Raw genomic sequence first — 15,389 nt, 5'->3', positions numbered from 1 at the left:
ACGAGGAAGAAGATCCCGGGAATATAATCGACGCCCAAGACCCAACGATTGACCGAGAATGGCGTCCTTCGGACTGGAGCTGGCCGGCGTGACCCTGTCCATGCTGGGGTGGTTGCTGAGCGTGGTGAGCTGCGCGCTGCCCATGTGGAGGGTGTCGGCGTTCATCGGCGCCAACATCGTGACGGCGCAGGTCTACTGGGAGGGTCTGTGGATGAGCTGCGTGGTCCAGAGCACGGGCCAGATGCAGTGCAAGGTCTACGACTCCATGCTGGCGCTGCCTCAGGACCTGCAGGCCGCCCGGGCGCTGACCGTGGTCACCGTCATCGTGGGCATGATCGCCCTCTTCATCTCCCTGGTGGGCGCCAAGTGCACCAACTGCATCGAGGAGGAGTCGGTGAAGGCCCGGGTGATGGTGGCGTCGGGCGTGGCGTTCATCGTGGCGTCGGTGGCGCAGCTGGTCCCCGTGTCCTGGTCGGCGAACACCATCGTGCTGGAGTTCTACAGTCCCATCATCCCCAGCGGGCAGAAGATGGAGATCGGCGCGGCGCTGTACCTGGGCTGGGCGGCCGCCGCCCTCCTGATGGTAGGGGGCGCCATCCTGTGCTGCAGCTGCCCGCCGCGAGAAGAGAAACCGCTGCGCTACACCGTCAACCCTCAGAGTCGAGTGGCGTACTCCGCCGCCCCCCCGAGGTCCACGGCCCAGAGCTCCTACAACAGGAGGGACTACGTCTGAACCTGCGGGACTGTTTTTTGTAAATACTTTTGATACTCTGGACTTCTTTGTGCAGTAATTTCATATATTGTTTACGAATGTTTTTTCTCTAAACTGAACTGAAACGATAATCACACGTAATTTTTTGTTTATTGAGGAGTAAACATGACCGAGTACAGTTTAGTAGAAAAACTTTATGTAAAAAAACTATTTATTTTTGTACAAATCCAGGATGATCTGGACGTAGAACACGGAGAGTTTTGTGTTGACATTTACGACCGCGGTTCGGTGTGCGACAGTTTTTGTAATGATTAGACACGGATGGAAAACTTTACACCGCAACAACAAATGGAGCTCCAAGGTCGAGGAAATGACCTCCGATTGATTACGATCTTGACGAAATTGAAAAACATTTTTACTTCTTAGTTCTTGAAAATGCGCTTGTCGTGCACTTTTATACTCAAAATGTAACAGTTGTGTGAAGCTTAATGAAATGTGTGTTAAATTATTCTTGTAAATGAATGTTAAATAACTTTAAATGTTTATGGGTGTATTTGACGAGCTATATTTTTATTTTTATGAAAAGTTTGGGATGTTTGTTGTATAATAAACATTTGTCCTAAGAAAACACATGTATTTTTATTTGTCTTTGAATTATACGAGGAAACACAAAAACAAAACCACTTGTTCCTGATTTGCATAGTCAAAGCGGTGTATTGTGGAAGCAGCTGCTTCACTTTGTTCCGTCTCTACACCATATAATAAGTGACCTATTTGTACACAACAAACTAGTATTTTACAGCACAAGCACTGAAGGCCTTCTATAGACACGACTGCGTTCAAATGGTAACGATATTAATGCACAGTAATGGATCCACAGATACACAAGACACACAATGAATCTTTTAAAAATGGATTTTAAAAACATTGTTTTATTCAAAAGATGTTGACACAAAGGTGTATAAAAGTAACTAGTCTTGATAGCAAGTCGTTTAAATAGTTTAAATTCTAGTGCAGATTTAAACAGTTTTTTTTTAAAATAAAACTTGTTTGTTGCAGGACAGCATTACAAACTTTTAATGATATTTCAAAAATAGAAAAGACCAAATTTCCCAACATAATGATTAAAATAATAATAAAACAATATGCCTTATTTTAATTAGTTACAACTCTATGTACTCTCATGATTCTTCTGATTCAAATTCAAAGGAAAGTTTAAAGATTTCGTTTAATTTCATTGTATAACAATTCATTTTTATTATTTTATTTTATTTTAATATGTTCTGTAGAAAAAAAAAGCATTTCATAAAATGTACAAAAAGAAATGGAAGAAAAGAGGATAAAAATATATTTTACAAAACGGATCTTAAACAAGTTTTATGTACAGTTGAACGTAATAAAGTTGTTTGATAGTCTGCACATTGTCCTGGTCTGGAAAACTTTCGTTTTTATATTATAAAGTGATATTAACTACTTATAAAACAATACAATACTTGTAATTTTGTGAATTTAAGCACAACAAGAGTACTTGTGAATTATTATTATTATTACTAATAGTAATAATAATAACAATAAACATTCAAAAATGGTTAAGGAAACAAACATTTTAAAGTAAATCAAAGATGTAAACACAGGGAAAAGTTGATTTTACAGATGAATACACAGCCATTGATAAACGGAGAATCATGATGTGTTCCCTGGTATCGTTAGCGTGCTACATGCTACATCATTGATAACGCCTTAGTGATGCTAACAACTTGCTAACGGTGAGTAGCAAGGAGCTAGCATCACATAAGGTCGAATATTTCAAGTCTTAAGCGAATCATTTGATGTTTAATATAAGTAAATATAAGTAAGAATACGACACAAGTAAGGAGCTGATATTGTTTTTAAAGATTTTAGCAAATATGCTACCTTGCTAAAGCTATACCAACAAACACACAAGTTTGATCAATACAGAGAATTCAAGTGAATATTATCTTGATGTAATTGAATGTATGTATTTACAAATCGGGGCCAAAAGAGTGAAGAAATAAAATAAATGCCATTAAATTAGCAACTAAAAGAACAACTGAAAGTAAATAATAAACATGGTTAGTTTAATAGTTTCACTTACACGATAGCAATGGGGCAGAACTTGAGTCATGTAATAATGTATTTTACAGGTTTTTGAGGCCACTTTTAAAGATATTATTGTACATTGTTTTATTTTATAGCACATGCTAACAGTAGCAACACCTTGTAACTATCATATTCAATTAAAATCCTTCGAATAATCGTTGGTATATTTAAGTCCGCAAGCTCTTGTTTGTCTGATCGTGTCTCACAAGAACGTTTTGGAAACACAACATGTGTCGAACACACACACACACACACACACACACACACACACACACACACACACCCCCACACACACACACACACACAGAGAGTGATCATTAAGATGTTGTGACACAAACGCCGGAGATGAAGATGTTGTTTCTGCCTCCAGGTGTGTGGATTATTCCTCCTGCCGTGAGAACTCGGGGGTTCCTCGCCCTAAAACACGACCCCTTGTTTTGAACAAAAACCATCCAAAACTCAATGTTGTCGCTCCAGGTGTTTGCACAGTGATGCGTATAGAACCGATACCGAGAGGATCACGGTGTCTGTATGCTGAAGGTGAAAATGTTTTCTTTCTTATTTGCTCTTGGTGCAGTTACACCGGTTTCCTGCAGACCTTTTACCAGAAGCCGAGCCTGGAACAGGAAGACGCGACGGGTTTAGGATCAGCAAATAAATGAAATGATCCTTACAACTCACACTCTAGCCTCCGATTTACTTTAAAAAAAAGACAAAAAAAAAAGGTAAAACATTGTTTAAAACTGCATTTAATACAAATTAACGTCTTAAAAACTTTTATTTCAATGTCCTTCCGGGTCATGTTCAGCTGAAACTTGCTAAAAACCTTTATTAAAGGTCTTTATTTATCAATAAAGTCTTCAATCTTCAATAATCTCTTTATCTTGAGCAATGAAAATCAATGTAAATGTGTTACACATGTCACTGTTCAAGCTATTCATCTGTTAACGTCACAGAAGACACTTGTCAGGGGTCTAAAGTTAGTGGGAAGTCAAAAATGGTGGACAGAGGAGGAAGAATTTTAGCCATTTATCCAACGTGGAAGTAGGTAAAAAGTAAAAAGATTACAAGACTGTTACAAAAACTCAAAAAAGGGGAATTTCATTCAAGTTTCCTGCTGTAAGTTCTGGGCTCTGATTGGTTCACGCAACCATCAAGTATTTTGCTAGAAAAACCTTGAAACTATTATCCTACCTTCACAAATTTGTAGCTTTCTTCGCTTCCGTACCGTGGCTTGTTACACGCAGCGATTGAAACCTAAGCAGAACCAAACCCTAGAGTTTGCTTTTATTTTTCCACAGTTCTGCCACTATTTATCTTCTCAAGAGGACGACATTGTGTCGACAACAACAGCAGCTGTTCTTGAACGCAGCATTGTGATGCTAATGTGTTAGCAGTTAGCCTGAAGCTAAGAACATGCATCGTAGAATCATCTCTGAACACCTGTGCAGCTGTTGTTGTGTTGATGGGTTTGTGTTGACAGTTGACAAGCACACACACACACACACACACACACAGACACACACACAAACACACATGCATAAACACACACACACATGCTAACACACACACAAACACACAGACACACACACTCACACACGTACACACGCACACACACACGCATAAACACACACACGCTCAAACACACACAAACACACAAACACACAGACACACACACTCACACACGTACACACACACGCACACTCACACAAACTCACACACACACAAACACACACTCACACTCACATGCACACACACACAAACACACACACAGACACACACACATACACTAACACACGCATACACACACAAACACACAGACACACACACAAACACACACACTAACACACACGCACACACACTAACACACAAACACACACACACAAACACACACACACGCGCACACACACACAAACACACACTCACACTCACATGCACACACACACAAACACACAGACACACACACACACATACACTAACACACGCATACACACACAAACACACAGACACACACACAAACACACACACTAACACACACGCACACACACACACGCACACACACACTAACACACAAACACACACACACAAACACACACACACGCGCACACACACAAACACACACTAACACACACACAAACACACACACACTGACACACATGCACACACACACTCACAAACACACTCACAAACACACACACGCACACACACACACACACTCACAAACACACTCACAAACACACACGCACACACACACACACACTCACAAACACACTCACAAACACACACACACAAACACACGCACACACACACTCACACACACACAATCACTCACAAACACACTCACAAACACACACACACAAACACACGCACACACACACACACAATCACTCACAAACACACGCACTCTTTCCATCCCATCCCTCCTGCCTCCAGCTCTCCTCCTCCCAACAGGTGGTTGTGTGTTCGACGCCTCTTTGTGTCTTCATCAGGCGACGCCTCTTCACACACCTGACATATAAAGGATCCGTTTCCTTGGCAGCGGCTCAGAGCAACATCACGGTCTCACAGCAGCAGCAGCAGCTCCTTCAGACTACAGAGAGCCACCATGTCCATGGGTCTGGAGCTGGTGGGCATCTGCCTCGGGGTCATCGGGTTCATCCTCGCCATCGTGACCTGCGCGCTGCCCATGTGGAGGGTGTCGGCCTTCATCGGCGCCAACATCATCACGGCCCAGTCCATCTGGGAGGGTCTCTGGATGAACTGCGTGCACCAGAGCACGGGCCAGATGCAGTGCAAGGTCTACGACTCCATGCTGGCGCTGGCCCGGGAGCTGCAGGCCTCGCGGGCCATGATGATCATCGCCATCATCCTGGGCGTGCTGGGGGTCCTGATCGGCGTCGTGGGCGCCAAGTGCACCAACTGCATCGAGGACGCCCCAACTAAAGCCAAGGTCATGATCATCTCCGGGATCTTCTTCCTCCTGGCGGGGCTGCTGGTGCTCATCCCCGTGTCCTGGACGGCCAGCGTCATCGTCCAGAACTTCTACAACCCGGTGGTGGTGTCGGGTCAGCGGCGGGAGATGGGCGCGGCGCTCTACCTGGGCTGGGCGGCGGCGGCGCTGCTGCTGATCGGCGGCGCCCTGCTGTGCAGCAGCTGCCCGCCCAAGGAGAAGCGCTACAAGCCGCCCAGGATGGCCTACTCGGCGCCGCGCAGCACCGGCACCGGCGCCTACGACCGGAAAGATTACGTCTGAAACCGTGCGAAGCTGAATGTTTGCGTGTGTGACCGTCGAGGGGCGAAGAACCTTCTCAGAGACTCCGACATGAAGCCATTTTTTGTTTTCTTAGTCTAGAGTGTGTCGTGGTGTCGTGTTCTGCAGAAACCTTCGGTTGAAACCAAGAGGAGGAAGAGCCAGTTCTCGTTTTACATGGATTTGAATGTGTGATTGTTGTGTGCGCGGGTGTGTGTGTGTGAGTGTGGGGGCGTGTGTGTGGGGGTGTGTGTGTGTGTGAGTGTGTGTGTGTGTGTGTGTGAGTATGTGTGTGTGTGAGTGTGAGTGTGTGTGAGTGTGGGGGTGTGTGTGTGGGGGTGTGTGTGTGTGTGAGTGTGTGTGTGTGTGTGTGTGAGTATGTGTGTGTGTGAGTGTGAGTGTGTGTGAGTGTGGGGGTGTGTGTGTGGGTGTGTGTGTGTGTGTGAGTGTGTGTGAGTGTGTGAGTGTGTGTGAGTGTGTGAGTGTGTGTGAGTGTGTGTGTGTGTGTGTGTGAGTGTGTGTGAGTGTGGGGGTGTGTGTGGGGGGGTGTGTTTGTGTGAGTGTGTGTGTGTGGGTGTGTGTGGGGGTGTGTGTGGGGGTGTGTGTGAGTGTGTGTGTGAGTGTGTGTGAGTGTGTGTGTGTGTGTGTGTGTGTGTGTGTGTGTGTGGTGTGTGAGTGTGTGTGAGTGTGTGTGAGTGTGTGTGTGTGTGTGTGTGTGTGTGTGTGTGTGTGTGGTGTGTGAGTGTGTGTGAGTGTGTGTGTGTGTGTGTGTGTGTGTGTGTGTGTGTGTGTGTGTGTGTGTGGTGTGTGAGTGTGTGTGAGTGTGTGTGAGTGTGTGTGTGTGTGTGTGTGTGTGTGTGTGTGTGTGTGTGTGTGTGTGTGTGTGTGTCATATTTGCTTAAGAGAGTTTCAGCCGAGACTGAAACTGAAGCTCTGACCGCAGAAGAGCCTGAGGAAGCAACACTATCCTCCCGTCAGTCCAACTGTTGTTGTAACTTTGTTGTAACATTTCAAGACGGTGTGTGTGTTTGTGTTGTGTTTGTTGAATTGTATTTAGGCCTTCTTTTTTTTTTTGTACATACACAAGCATCTTTCGTGTGTTGACTCGGTGACTTTGGTGCGACGCCCGAGGGCAGCGACGGTTGAAGGATGTTTGACTCCGAAGCACCAGGATGTTGATCGTGTAAATAGTTCTTATAAAGTTGTTTTTCTGACGTTGAAACATGAAATAAAGTGACTTTTTTCAAAATAAGATTTTATTTTGTGGTGTTTTTTTTCGATTGGTCTCGATGAATCGGCGGGTCTTTGTTCCGTCGCACCTGCCTCAGGTGTGGCAGGTGCTGCTGGTCACATGACCTGACGCTTGTGTCAACAAACACACACGAACACAGTTGAACCGAAACACAAACGTCAGGCTGTGTTTACTTGATGATTAAATGAAGTACAGTTGAGAGAGAGGAACTCACCTGAATTACTTTAGAATCAATGGAGGCCACGCCCACTTACACAGGTGAGTCCAGCAACAAATACTCAATTAATCCTTTATATTTTACCTTTTCTTTCTTCTTAAGTTCTATCTTTTTTAAAATGTAGTCCTGCAATTTTCATACGGATGGACGTTCTTTTTTTAAAAATGTTTACCACCAAGTTTCAATCCACCAAGTTAGTTACCATAAACTACTACTACACTAAAAGTTCTATATCAAAATTAGTTTTTTATACTTGTAAAAGTATGTTTATTTCGTTAGACCGACATTATATTTTGATTTTATAATGTTAATTTTTTTTTTTAATCATGTAGAAGTATCCATCCCATAAATATTTAAATATAAGGGGTGTATATTGTCAAGAGTGTGTTGATACGTATCACGATACAACGATACGATATATCGTGATACTGTAGATACAAGGATATATGTGGAGTATTGTGGAGTACTTGACTCTGGTGTTGTGATAGTGTACTAACAAGTATATATGTGTAGTATTGTCCAGTACTTGACTCTGGTGTTGTGATCGTGTAGTAACAAGTACATATGTGTAGTATTGTCCAGTACTTGACTCTGGTGTTGTGATAGTATAGTAACAAGTATATATGTGTAGTATTGTCCAGTACTTGACTCTGGTGTTGTGATAGTATAGTAACAAGTATATATGTGTAGTATTGTCCAGTACTTGACTCTGGTGTTGTGATAGTGTAGTAACAAGTATATATGTGTAGTATTGTCCAGTACTTGACTCTGGTGTTGTAGTATTTACAGACCACATGACTCTTGACGAAGTCGTAACTGCTTTCATTTGTTTTCAAACCAAAATATGTCCAAACATCAGCTTTAAAAGCTGCTGGACTCACTGTATCCTCTCGTCCTCAGTCATCGTCAGGATCTCATTGTTCCTTTAGCTGTGGAGGTTGTAATGACTGATGCCCTCTAGAGGCCGGAAGATTAATTGCAACACAAACAAGTGCTGTGAATATTTGTTAATTGTAAATAAAATACATTAATATTTCATTTTAATACATAAGTTATTGGAATATTATGAACCATATAATAACTACGATGCCAATAAAATATGAGTTAAAAGCAAAAAAGTAAAAGTTGGAACAGTACTGTTTAATATCCATACTCTAGCATTAAAAAAAGATATTGTGATATTGAAGTATTTCTATATTTTTTTTTATCTCACTGGTACAATTCTAGTACAATTGTTACAATATTCGTGATCAGTTGACCAAAATATCTGCTTTTGTTTGTTTTGAAACCAAAATATGTCCAAACATCAGCTTTAAAAGCTGTTGGACTCACTGTATCCGCTCATCCTCAGTCATCTCTGTATCCTCTCGGTCTTAGTCATCACTGTATCCTCTCATCCTCAGCCATCACTGTATCCTCTCGGTCTTAGTCATCACTGTATCCTCTCATCCTCAGTCACCACTGTATCCTCTCACCCTCAGTCATCACTGTATCCTCTCACCCTCAGTCATCTCTGTATCCTCTTGGTCTTAGTCATCACTGTATCCTCTCATCCTCAGTCATCACTGTATCCTCTCACCCTCAGCCATCACTGTATCCTCTCGGTCTTAGTCATCACTGTATCCTCTCATCCTCAGTCATCACTTTATCCTCTCACCCTCAGTCATCTCTGTATCCTCTCGGTCTTAGTCATCACTGTATCCTCTCATCCTCAGTCATCACTGTATCCTCTCGGTCTTAGTCACCACTGTATCCTCTCACCCTCAGTCACCACTGTATCCTCTCGGTCTTAGTCACCACTGTATCCTCTCGTCCTCAGTCACCACTGTATCCTCTCACCCTCAGTCATCACTGTATCCTCTCACCCTCAGTCATCACTGTATCCTCTCGGTCTTAGTCATCACTGTATCCTCTCATCCTCAGTCATCACTGTATCCTCTCACCCTCAGTCATCACTGTATCCTCTCGGTCTTAGTCATCACTATATCATCTCGTCCTCAGTCATCACTGTATCCTCTCGGTCTTAGTCATCACTATATCATCTCATCCTCAGTCACCACTGTATCCTCTCGGTCTTAGTCACCACTGTATCCTCTCACCCTCAGTCATCACTGTATCCTCTCACCCTCAGTCATCACTGTATCCTCTCACCCTCAGTCATCACTGTATCCTCTCGGTCTTAGTCATCACTATATCATCTCGTCCTCAGTCACCACTGTATCCTCTCGGTCTTAGTCATCACTGTATCCTCTCACCCTCAGTCATCACTGTATCCTCTCACCCTCAGTCATCACTGTATCCTCTCGGTCTTAGTCATCACTATATCCTCTCGTCCTCAGTCATCACTATATCATCTCGTCCTCAGTCATCACTGTATCCTCTCACCCTCAGTCATCACTGTATCCTCTCGGTCTTAGTCATCACTATATCATCTCGTCCTCAGTCATCACTATATCATCTCGTCCTCAGTCATCACTGTATCCTCTCACCCTCAGTCATCACTATATCCTCTCACCCTCAGTCATCACTGTATCCTCTCACCCTCAGTCACCACTGTATCCTCTCGGTCTTAGTCATCACTGTATCCTCTCACCCTCAGTCATCACTATATCCTCTCACCCTCAGTCATCACTGTATCCTCTCGGTCTTAGTCATCACTGTATCCTCTCATCCTCAGTCATCACTGTATCCTCTCGGTCTTAGTCATCACTGTATCCTCTCACCCTCAGTCATCTCTGTATCCTCTCGGTCTTAGTCATCACTGTATCCTCTCACCCTCAGTCATCACTGTATCCTCTCACCCTCAGTCATCACTGTATCCTCTCGTCCTCAGTCATCTCTGTATCCTCTCGGTCTTAGTCATCACTGTATCCTCTCACCCTCAGTCATCACTGTATCCTCTCACCCTCAGTCATCACTGTATCCTCTCGTCCTCAGTCATCTCTGTATCCTCTCGGTCTTAGTCATCACTGTATCCTCTCACCCTCAGTCATCACTGTATCCTCTCACCCTCAGTCATCACTGTATCCTCTCACCCTCAGTCATCTCTGTATCCTCTCGGTCTTAGTCATCACTGTATCCTCTCACCCTCAGTCATCACTGTATCCTCTCACCCTCAGTCATCACTGTATCCTCTCACCCTCAGTCATCTCTGTATCCTCTCGGTCTTAGTCATCACTGTATCCTCTCACCCTCAGTCATCTCTGTATCCTCTCGGTCTTAGTCATCACTGTATCCTCTCACCCTCAGTCATCACTGTATCCTCTCACCCTCAGTCATCACTGTATCCTCTCACCCTCAGTCATCTCTGTATCCTCTCGGTCTTAGTCATCACTGTATCCTCTCACCCTCAGTCATCACTGTATCCTCTCACCCTCAGTCATCACTGTATCCTCTCACCCTCAGTCATCTCTGTATCCTCTCGGTCTTAGTCATCACTGTATCCTCTCACCCTCAGTCATCACTGTATCCTCTCACCCTCAGTCATCACTGTATCCTCTCACCCTCAGTCATCACTGTATCCTCTCACCCTCAGTCATCACTGTATCCTCTCACCCTCAGTCATCACTGTATCCTCTCACCCTCAGTCATCACTGTATCCTCTCGGTCTTAGTCATCACTGTATCCTCTCACCCTCAGTCATCACTGTATCCTCTCATCCTCAGTCATCACTGTATCCTCTCACCCTCAGTCATCACTGTATCCTCTCACCCTCAGTCATCACTGTATCCTCTCACCCTCAGTCATCTCCGGGATCTCGATGGATTTTATTTTTTTTAATTTAAATTAAGAAATGCTGTGAAAATGTGCATTTTAATTAAACATTTAAAATCGAATTATTTTTTATTACACACTTAATTGAAATATAAACACTAAATAAACATTTGATAAGAAAGACAAAGAAAATTATATTTTAAATGAATAAAGTCAATACAGAGCTCTTGAATACCATTGTTTGAACAGAAACATCGACATAAGGCGCTATATAAATAGAGATTATTATTATTATTATTATTATATTAATGTATCAATATTTTCATACACCATTAATACATGTTGTTAGAACTAAACTTATTGAAAGTAAGTAAAATGCATTTTTGTCATTTATATGTTATTCAAATCATAATAGTGTTAATAAAACATTTGAGTTCAGTTGAAAATACATTCATATTAATTACATTTTTCTCTTTCAGTCCTTTGTTTAAGAAAGAAAGATTCTACAGGATTTATCTTTAAAGTTATAAAGATTTCTGTTCATCAATAATGTTTTATTTAAGTTTCATAGTCTTGGATTTTTCTTCTACCTAAAATATATTTATAAAAAGATAAACAAGTTCCTAGTTGTGATTATATTTTTGCACATTTAGGTCATTAAAGACAAATAGTTTCTTAAATAATTTATCAACAAGAGTTGAGATAAAAACCTTTTACTCGAAAGAGGAAAAGAGACATTTTAAAATGATCTAGTATTCGAACAATAAAGTAAAACCACACGAATGAATCAGTATTTTCGATGAAAAACTTCCATAATGAGTCGTAACGAGTTGTGTTTCGCTGACTAATCATATCACGACCTTCAATGTCACCCTTCAAGTCACATTTTTCTTGTCTTATCTGTTAAAACAAACAATTCTTTATCAGTCCTGCTTCCTTCCATCCACACTCCATCTACACACACACACACACACACACACACACACACACACACACACACACACACACACACACACATGTAGAACACACTTTGATTTCAGAAATTCCACACAATAATCAGTGAAGAATCTTTTTATTTTATTTTAAACATATTAGCCGATGCTAGTCTTTGTTAACAGGAGTCAAAATGTTGCGTATTCGCCTTTTGTATTTGCGTTGTTTTTGTTATCCGAGAACTCCGGTTTCCTCCCAGAAACAAACGTCACAAGTCAAGAGGTGAGGCCTTCTGTCCAGGGTGTCGCTCGTCTCTCACCCCGACTAGCTGGGATAGGCTCCAGTCTTCAGTAGAGAATCGTGGATAAGTTCAAGTTTGTTCCTTTGTCGTGTAATTTTCACACGTAATAACGATGATACGACCAGAACAGTGACTACTTTAAGAGATAGATTCAGTCAGATTCACCATCAGAGGCTCCTCCGTGATTGACAGGTTGTCCTTCAAGATTGTTGCGTCACAGAAGCAGATTTTTGTCACAAAAACACGCCGATGACGAGACGTCAAAGTCCAACAGATAGAGGAGAAGAATGATTGATGACGCAGGTTATCAGTCGTTTTCTAACCTCGTTATGTAAAGAAAAACACTCGGACAGACGAGTCGTTACGATCATACGTGTTACGTATACATACGTGTTACGTATACATACGTGTTACGTATACATGCGGTTTCTACTACTGACCAGGATCGTTGAAGAAGCATCTTGTGAGGAGTGTTGGGAGGAAGCCCCCGGGCAGACGCAGATGTCTCGCCTGCAGTTCACACAAAACTCTGCAGCCAGAATTCTGAGCTGCTCTAGTAGAAGAACTCACATTTCTCCTTCAAACTCTTCACTGGCTGCCAGTTTCTTTCAGGATCATTTTAAAATTCTGGTTCTTACTTTCAGATCTATTCATGGTCAGACCTTCCATCACTGATCTGATCCAGACTTACACCCCAGCTCGGGCTCTGAGGTCTGTGGATCAGAATCTACTGATGGTTCCTGAACTTCAGGACCAGAGGAGAGAAATTTATTATTATTATTATTATTAATAATAATAATAATAATAATAATAATAATTATTATTATTATTATTATTAGTAGTAGTAGTATTATAATAACAACAATAGTCATCATAATATTAATATTAATATATATTAATATTAATATTATAAACAATAATAATAATTATTATTATTATTTGTAGTAGTAGTAGTTGTAGTATTATAAAAAACAACAATAATAATAATAACAATAATTATAATTATGATAATTATAATAATAACAATAATTATAATATAATGATAATAATAATAATAATAGTAATAATAATTATTAGAAGTAGTAGTACTAGTCGTATTAAAAAAACAACAATAATAATAATAATAATAATAATAATAATAATAATAATAATAATTATAATAATAATAATAATAATAATAATAATAGTAATAATAATAATAATTATTAGAAGTAGTAGTAGTAGTAAGGTAAGGTAAGGTAAAACTTTATTGATCCCTCAGGAGGTCTCCTTCGGGAAATTGTTTTTTACCAATAGCCAGCAATTTTATGCAATATTAGTTGTAGTAGTAGTCATATTAAAAAAAAAACAATAATAATAATAATAATAATAATTATAATAATATAATAATAATACATCTGTTATACACAAGATAAGATAAGATAATGCATCATTTATTGTCATTTACTCACGTGGGACAAATAAAGTCAAGTATTTATGAATGAATGTTGAAACGTTGTCTTCACAAATGAAACACAAGAGACTTGTCGTCGTTAGTTTGTGTCGTGTGTAACCAGTGAACTCTCTCTCAGGCACAGAGAGTTCGACGCATCATTAAGCAGCTGATAACAGCTGATGTCAGGAACTTGTTGGGCAGGAAAGTCGTGTTTCGTGGAAGGAAACAAAGAGAAGATTCTTGATGAAGCTTCAAGAACATCTGAGTTCATCTCAGTTCTCAGCTGCTGTTCATGATGTGACGGTTGTTTGTGTGTTAATGTTTGTGTGTCAATGTTTGTGCGTCAACGTTTGTGTGTCGGAGTCACTGAAGCTACTTTTCTTCTCAGATTCTCTTGATACCAACGTGAACGTTTACTTGGTCACAATGAATGGTTGAGAACTTCTCAGATCTTCTGAGTAAATATTAACTTTTCTGGCCCAAAGCAACGTCACTGCTGCTCGACTGAAGAGGTCAAAGGGGAAAAAAACACACAGTTGTCGAGTGTACAAATATTTTTTTAAAGTTCTGAAGGAAGTTTGAAGTAGAAAAGGCAGAGGAGAAGTTTGTAAAGTAACCAAACTCTAAGTTAAATATGAAACTGAGCTCTCGTCCTTCATCTTGTTTCCTGCCACGTTCGTCCTGTTTGCCCAGAGGCATTGTTGCATGCCGTCGCCATGGCGACGACTCACAGTTGCATCCCAGCAGAAGCAGCGTCTCTCATGGCGATGAATGTCAGGACGAGTCCGAGTCTGTCGTAATGGTTTGTTTTCGCAACGATCAGCGTAACAAGAATCTACGTGTTGGATTGAACTGGAAAATCTCTTTTAATTCTTATAGTAAAAGTTGTTTATGTGAGACTACTTGTTTTTATACTTTAACATGAATGAGTAAACATGATCAAAAACGTTTACATGTATATAATCATATATTTCAATACACAGTATTCATCAATAGTTTTTTTTAATTATTATATTTGTTTATTCTCAGATACACGGGTGATGCAATGAAAACGTTAAAATCGTTACCATGTCGCCATCTTTTGGTTGCAATATAATAACACAGTGACGTCACCAGAAATACTCAAACAAAATACAAAACGTATCATTCTTTTTTTTAATTAAATAACGCAGTATTGTAGCTAAACATTTTTATTATTTTTAAAGACGTTGAAAATATAAACGACTATTATGCCTATATTTAAGCGTATTATAATCATAAATCATTTATAATAATTTATCAAATTTAACAAAAGCGTCTTGCCGGTTTTTTGTTTGTATAATTGTGTATTTATTATGATACACTTTTCATACAATTTTTAATTGAAAACGTTTCTTCGTGAGTCGCTGCGTGTTGACGTCATCACGCCTGCGTCATGACGCAGCATCAGCTGTTGAGTGACAGCCGCAAACTCC

At 40.9% G+C, this 15,389-nt stretch overlaps 2 protein-coding genes across 2 annotated transcripts; both read left to right on the top strand.

The window, feature by feature from the left end:
- On the top strand, positions 1–1,324 carry LOC148065778 (claudin-4-like). The gene has a single exon (XM_087806810.1). It carries the CDS (start codon positions 59–61, stop codon positions 731–733), a length of 675 nt encoding a protein of 224 aa, XP_087662936.1. The 5' UTR covers positions 1–58; the 3' UTR covers positions 734–1,324.
- A 4,061-nt stretch (positions 1,325–5,385) lies between these two features.
- On the top strand, positions 5,386–6,750 carry cldn3c (claudin 3c). The gene has a single exon (XM_087806811.1). The coding sequence runs from the start codon at positions 5,439–5,441 to the stop codon at positions 6,084–6,086; it is 648 nt and encodes a 215-aa protein (XP_087662937.1). The 5' UTR covers positions 5,386–5,438; the 3' UTR covers positions 6,087–6,750.
- Positions 6,751–15,389: the final 8,639 nt, after the last annotated feature.

Source organism: Callionymus lyra, chromosome 14 (assembly GCF_982586985.1).
Source record: "Callionymus lyra chromosome 14, fCalLyr1.hap1.1, whole genome shotgun sequence".
In the NCBI taxonomy this organism is placed as follows: domain Eukaryota; kingdom Metazoa; phylum Chordata; class Actinopteri; order Syngnathiformes; family Callionymidae; genus Callionymus; species Callionymus lyra.
Note: the sequence above shows the minus strand (reverse complement) of the source record. Positions and strands in the feature narration are given on the sequence as shown.

What these genes read in the sequence shown, in the direction of transcription:
- cldn3c (XM_087806811.1), top strand. Translation starts at nt 5,439, where the DNA reads ATGTCCATGGGTCTGGAGCTGGTGGGCATCTGCCTCGGGGTCATCGGG.
- LOC148065778 (XM_087806810.1), top strand. Translation starts at nt 59, where the DNA reads ATGGCGTCCTTCGGACTGGAGCTGGCCGGCGTGACCCTGTCCATGCTG.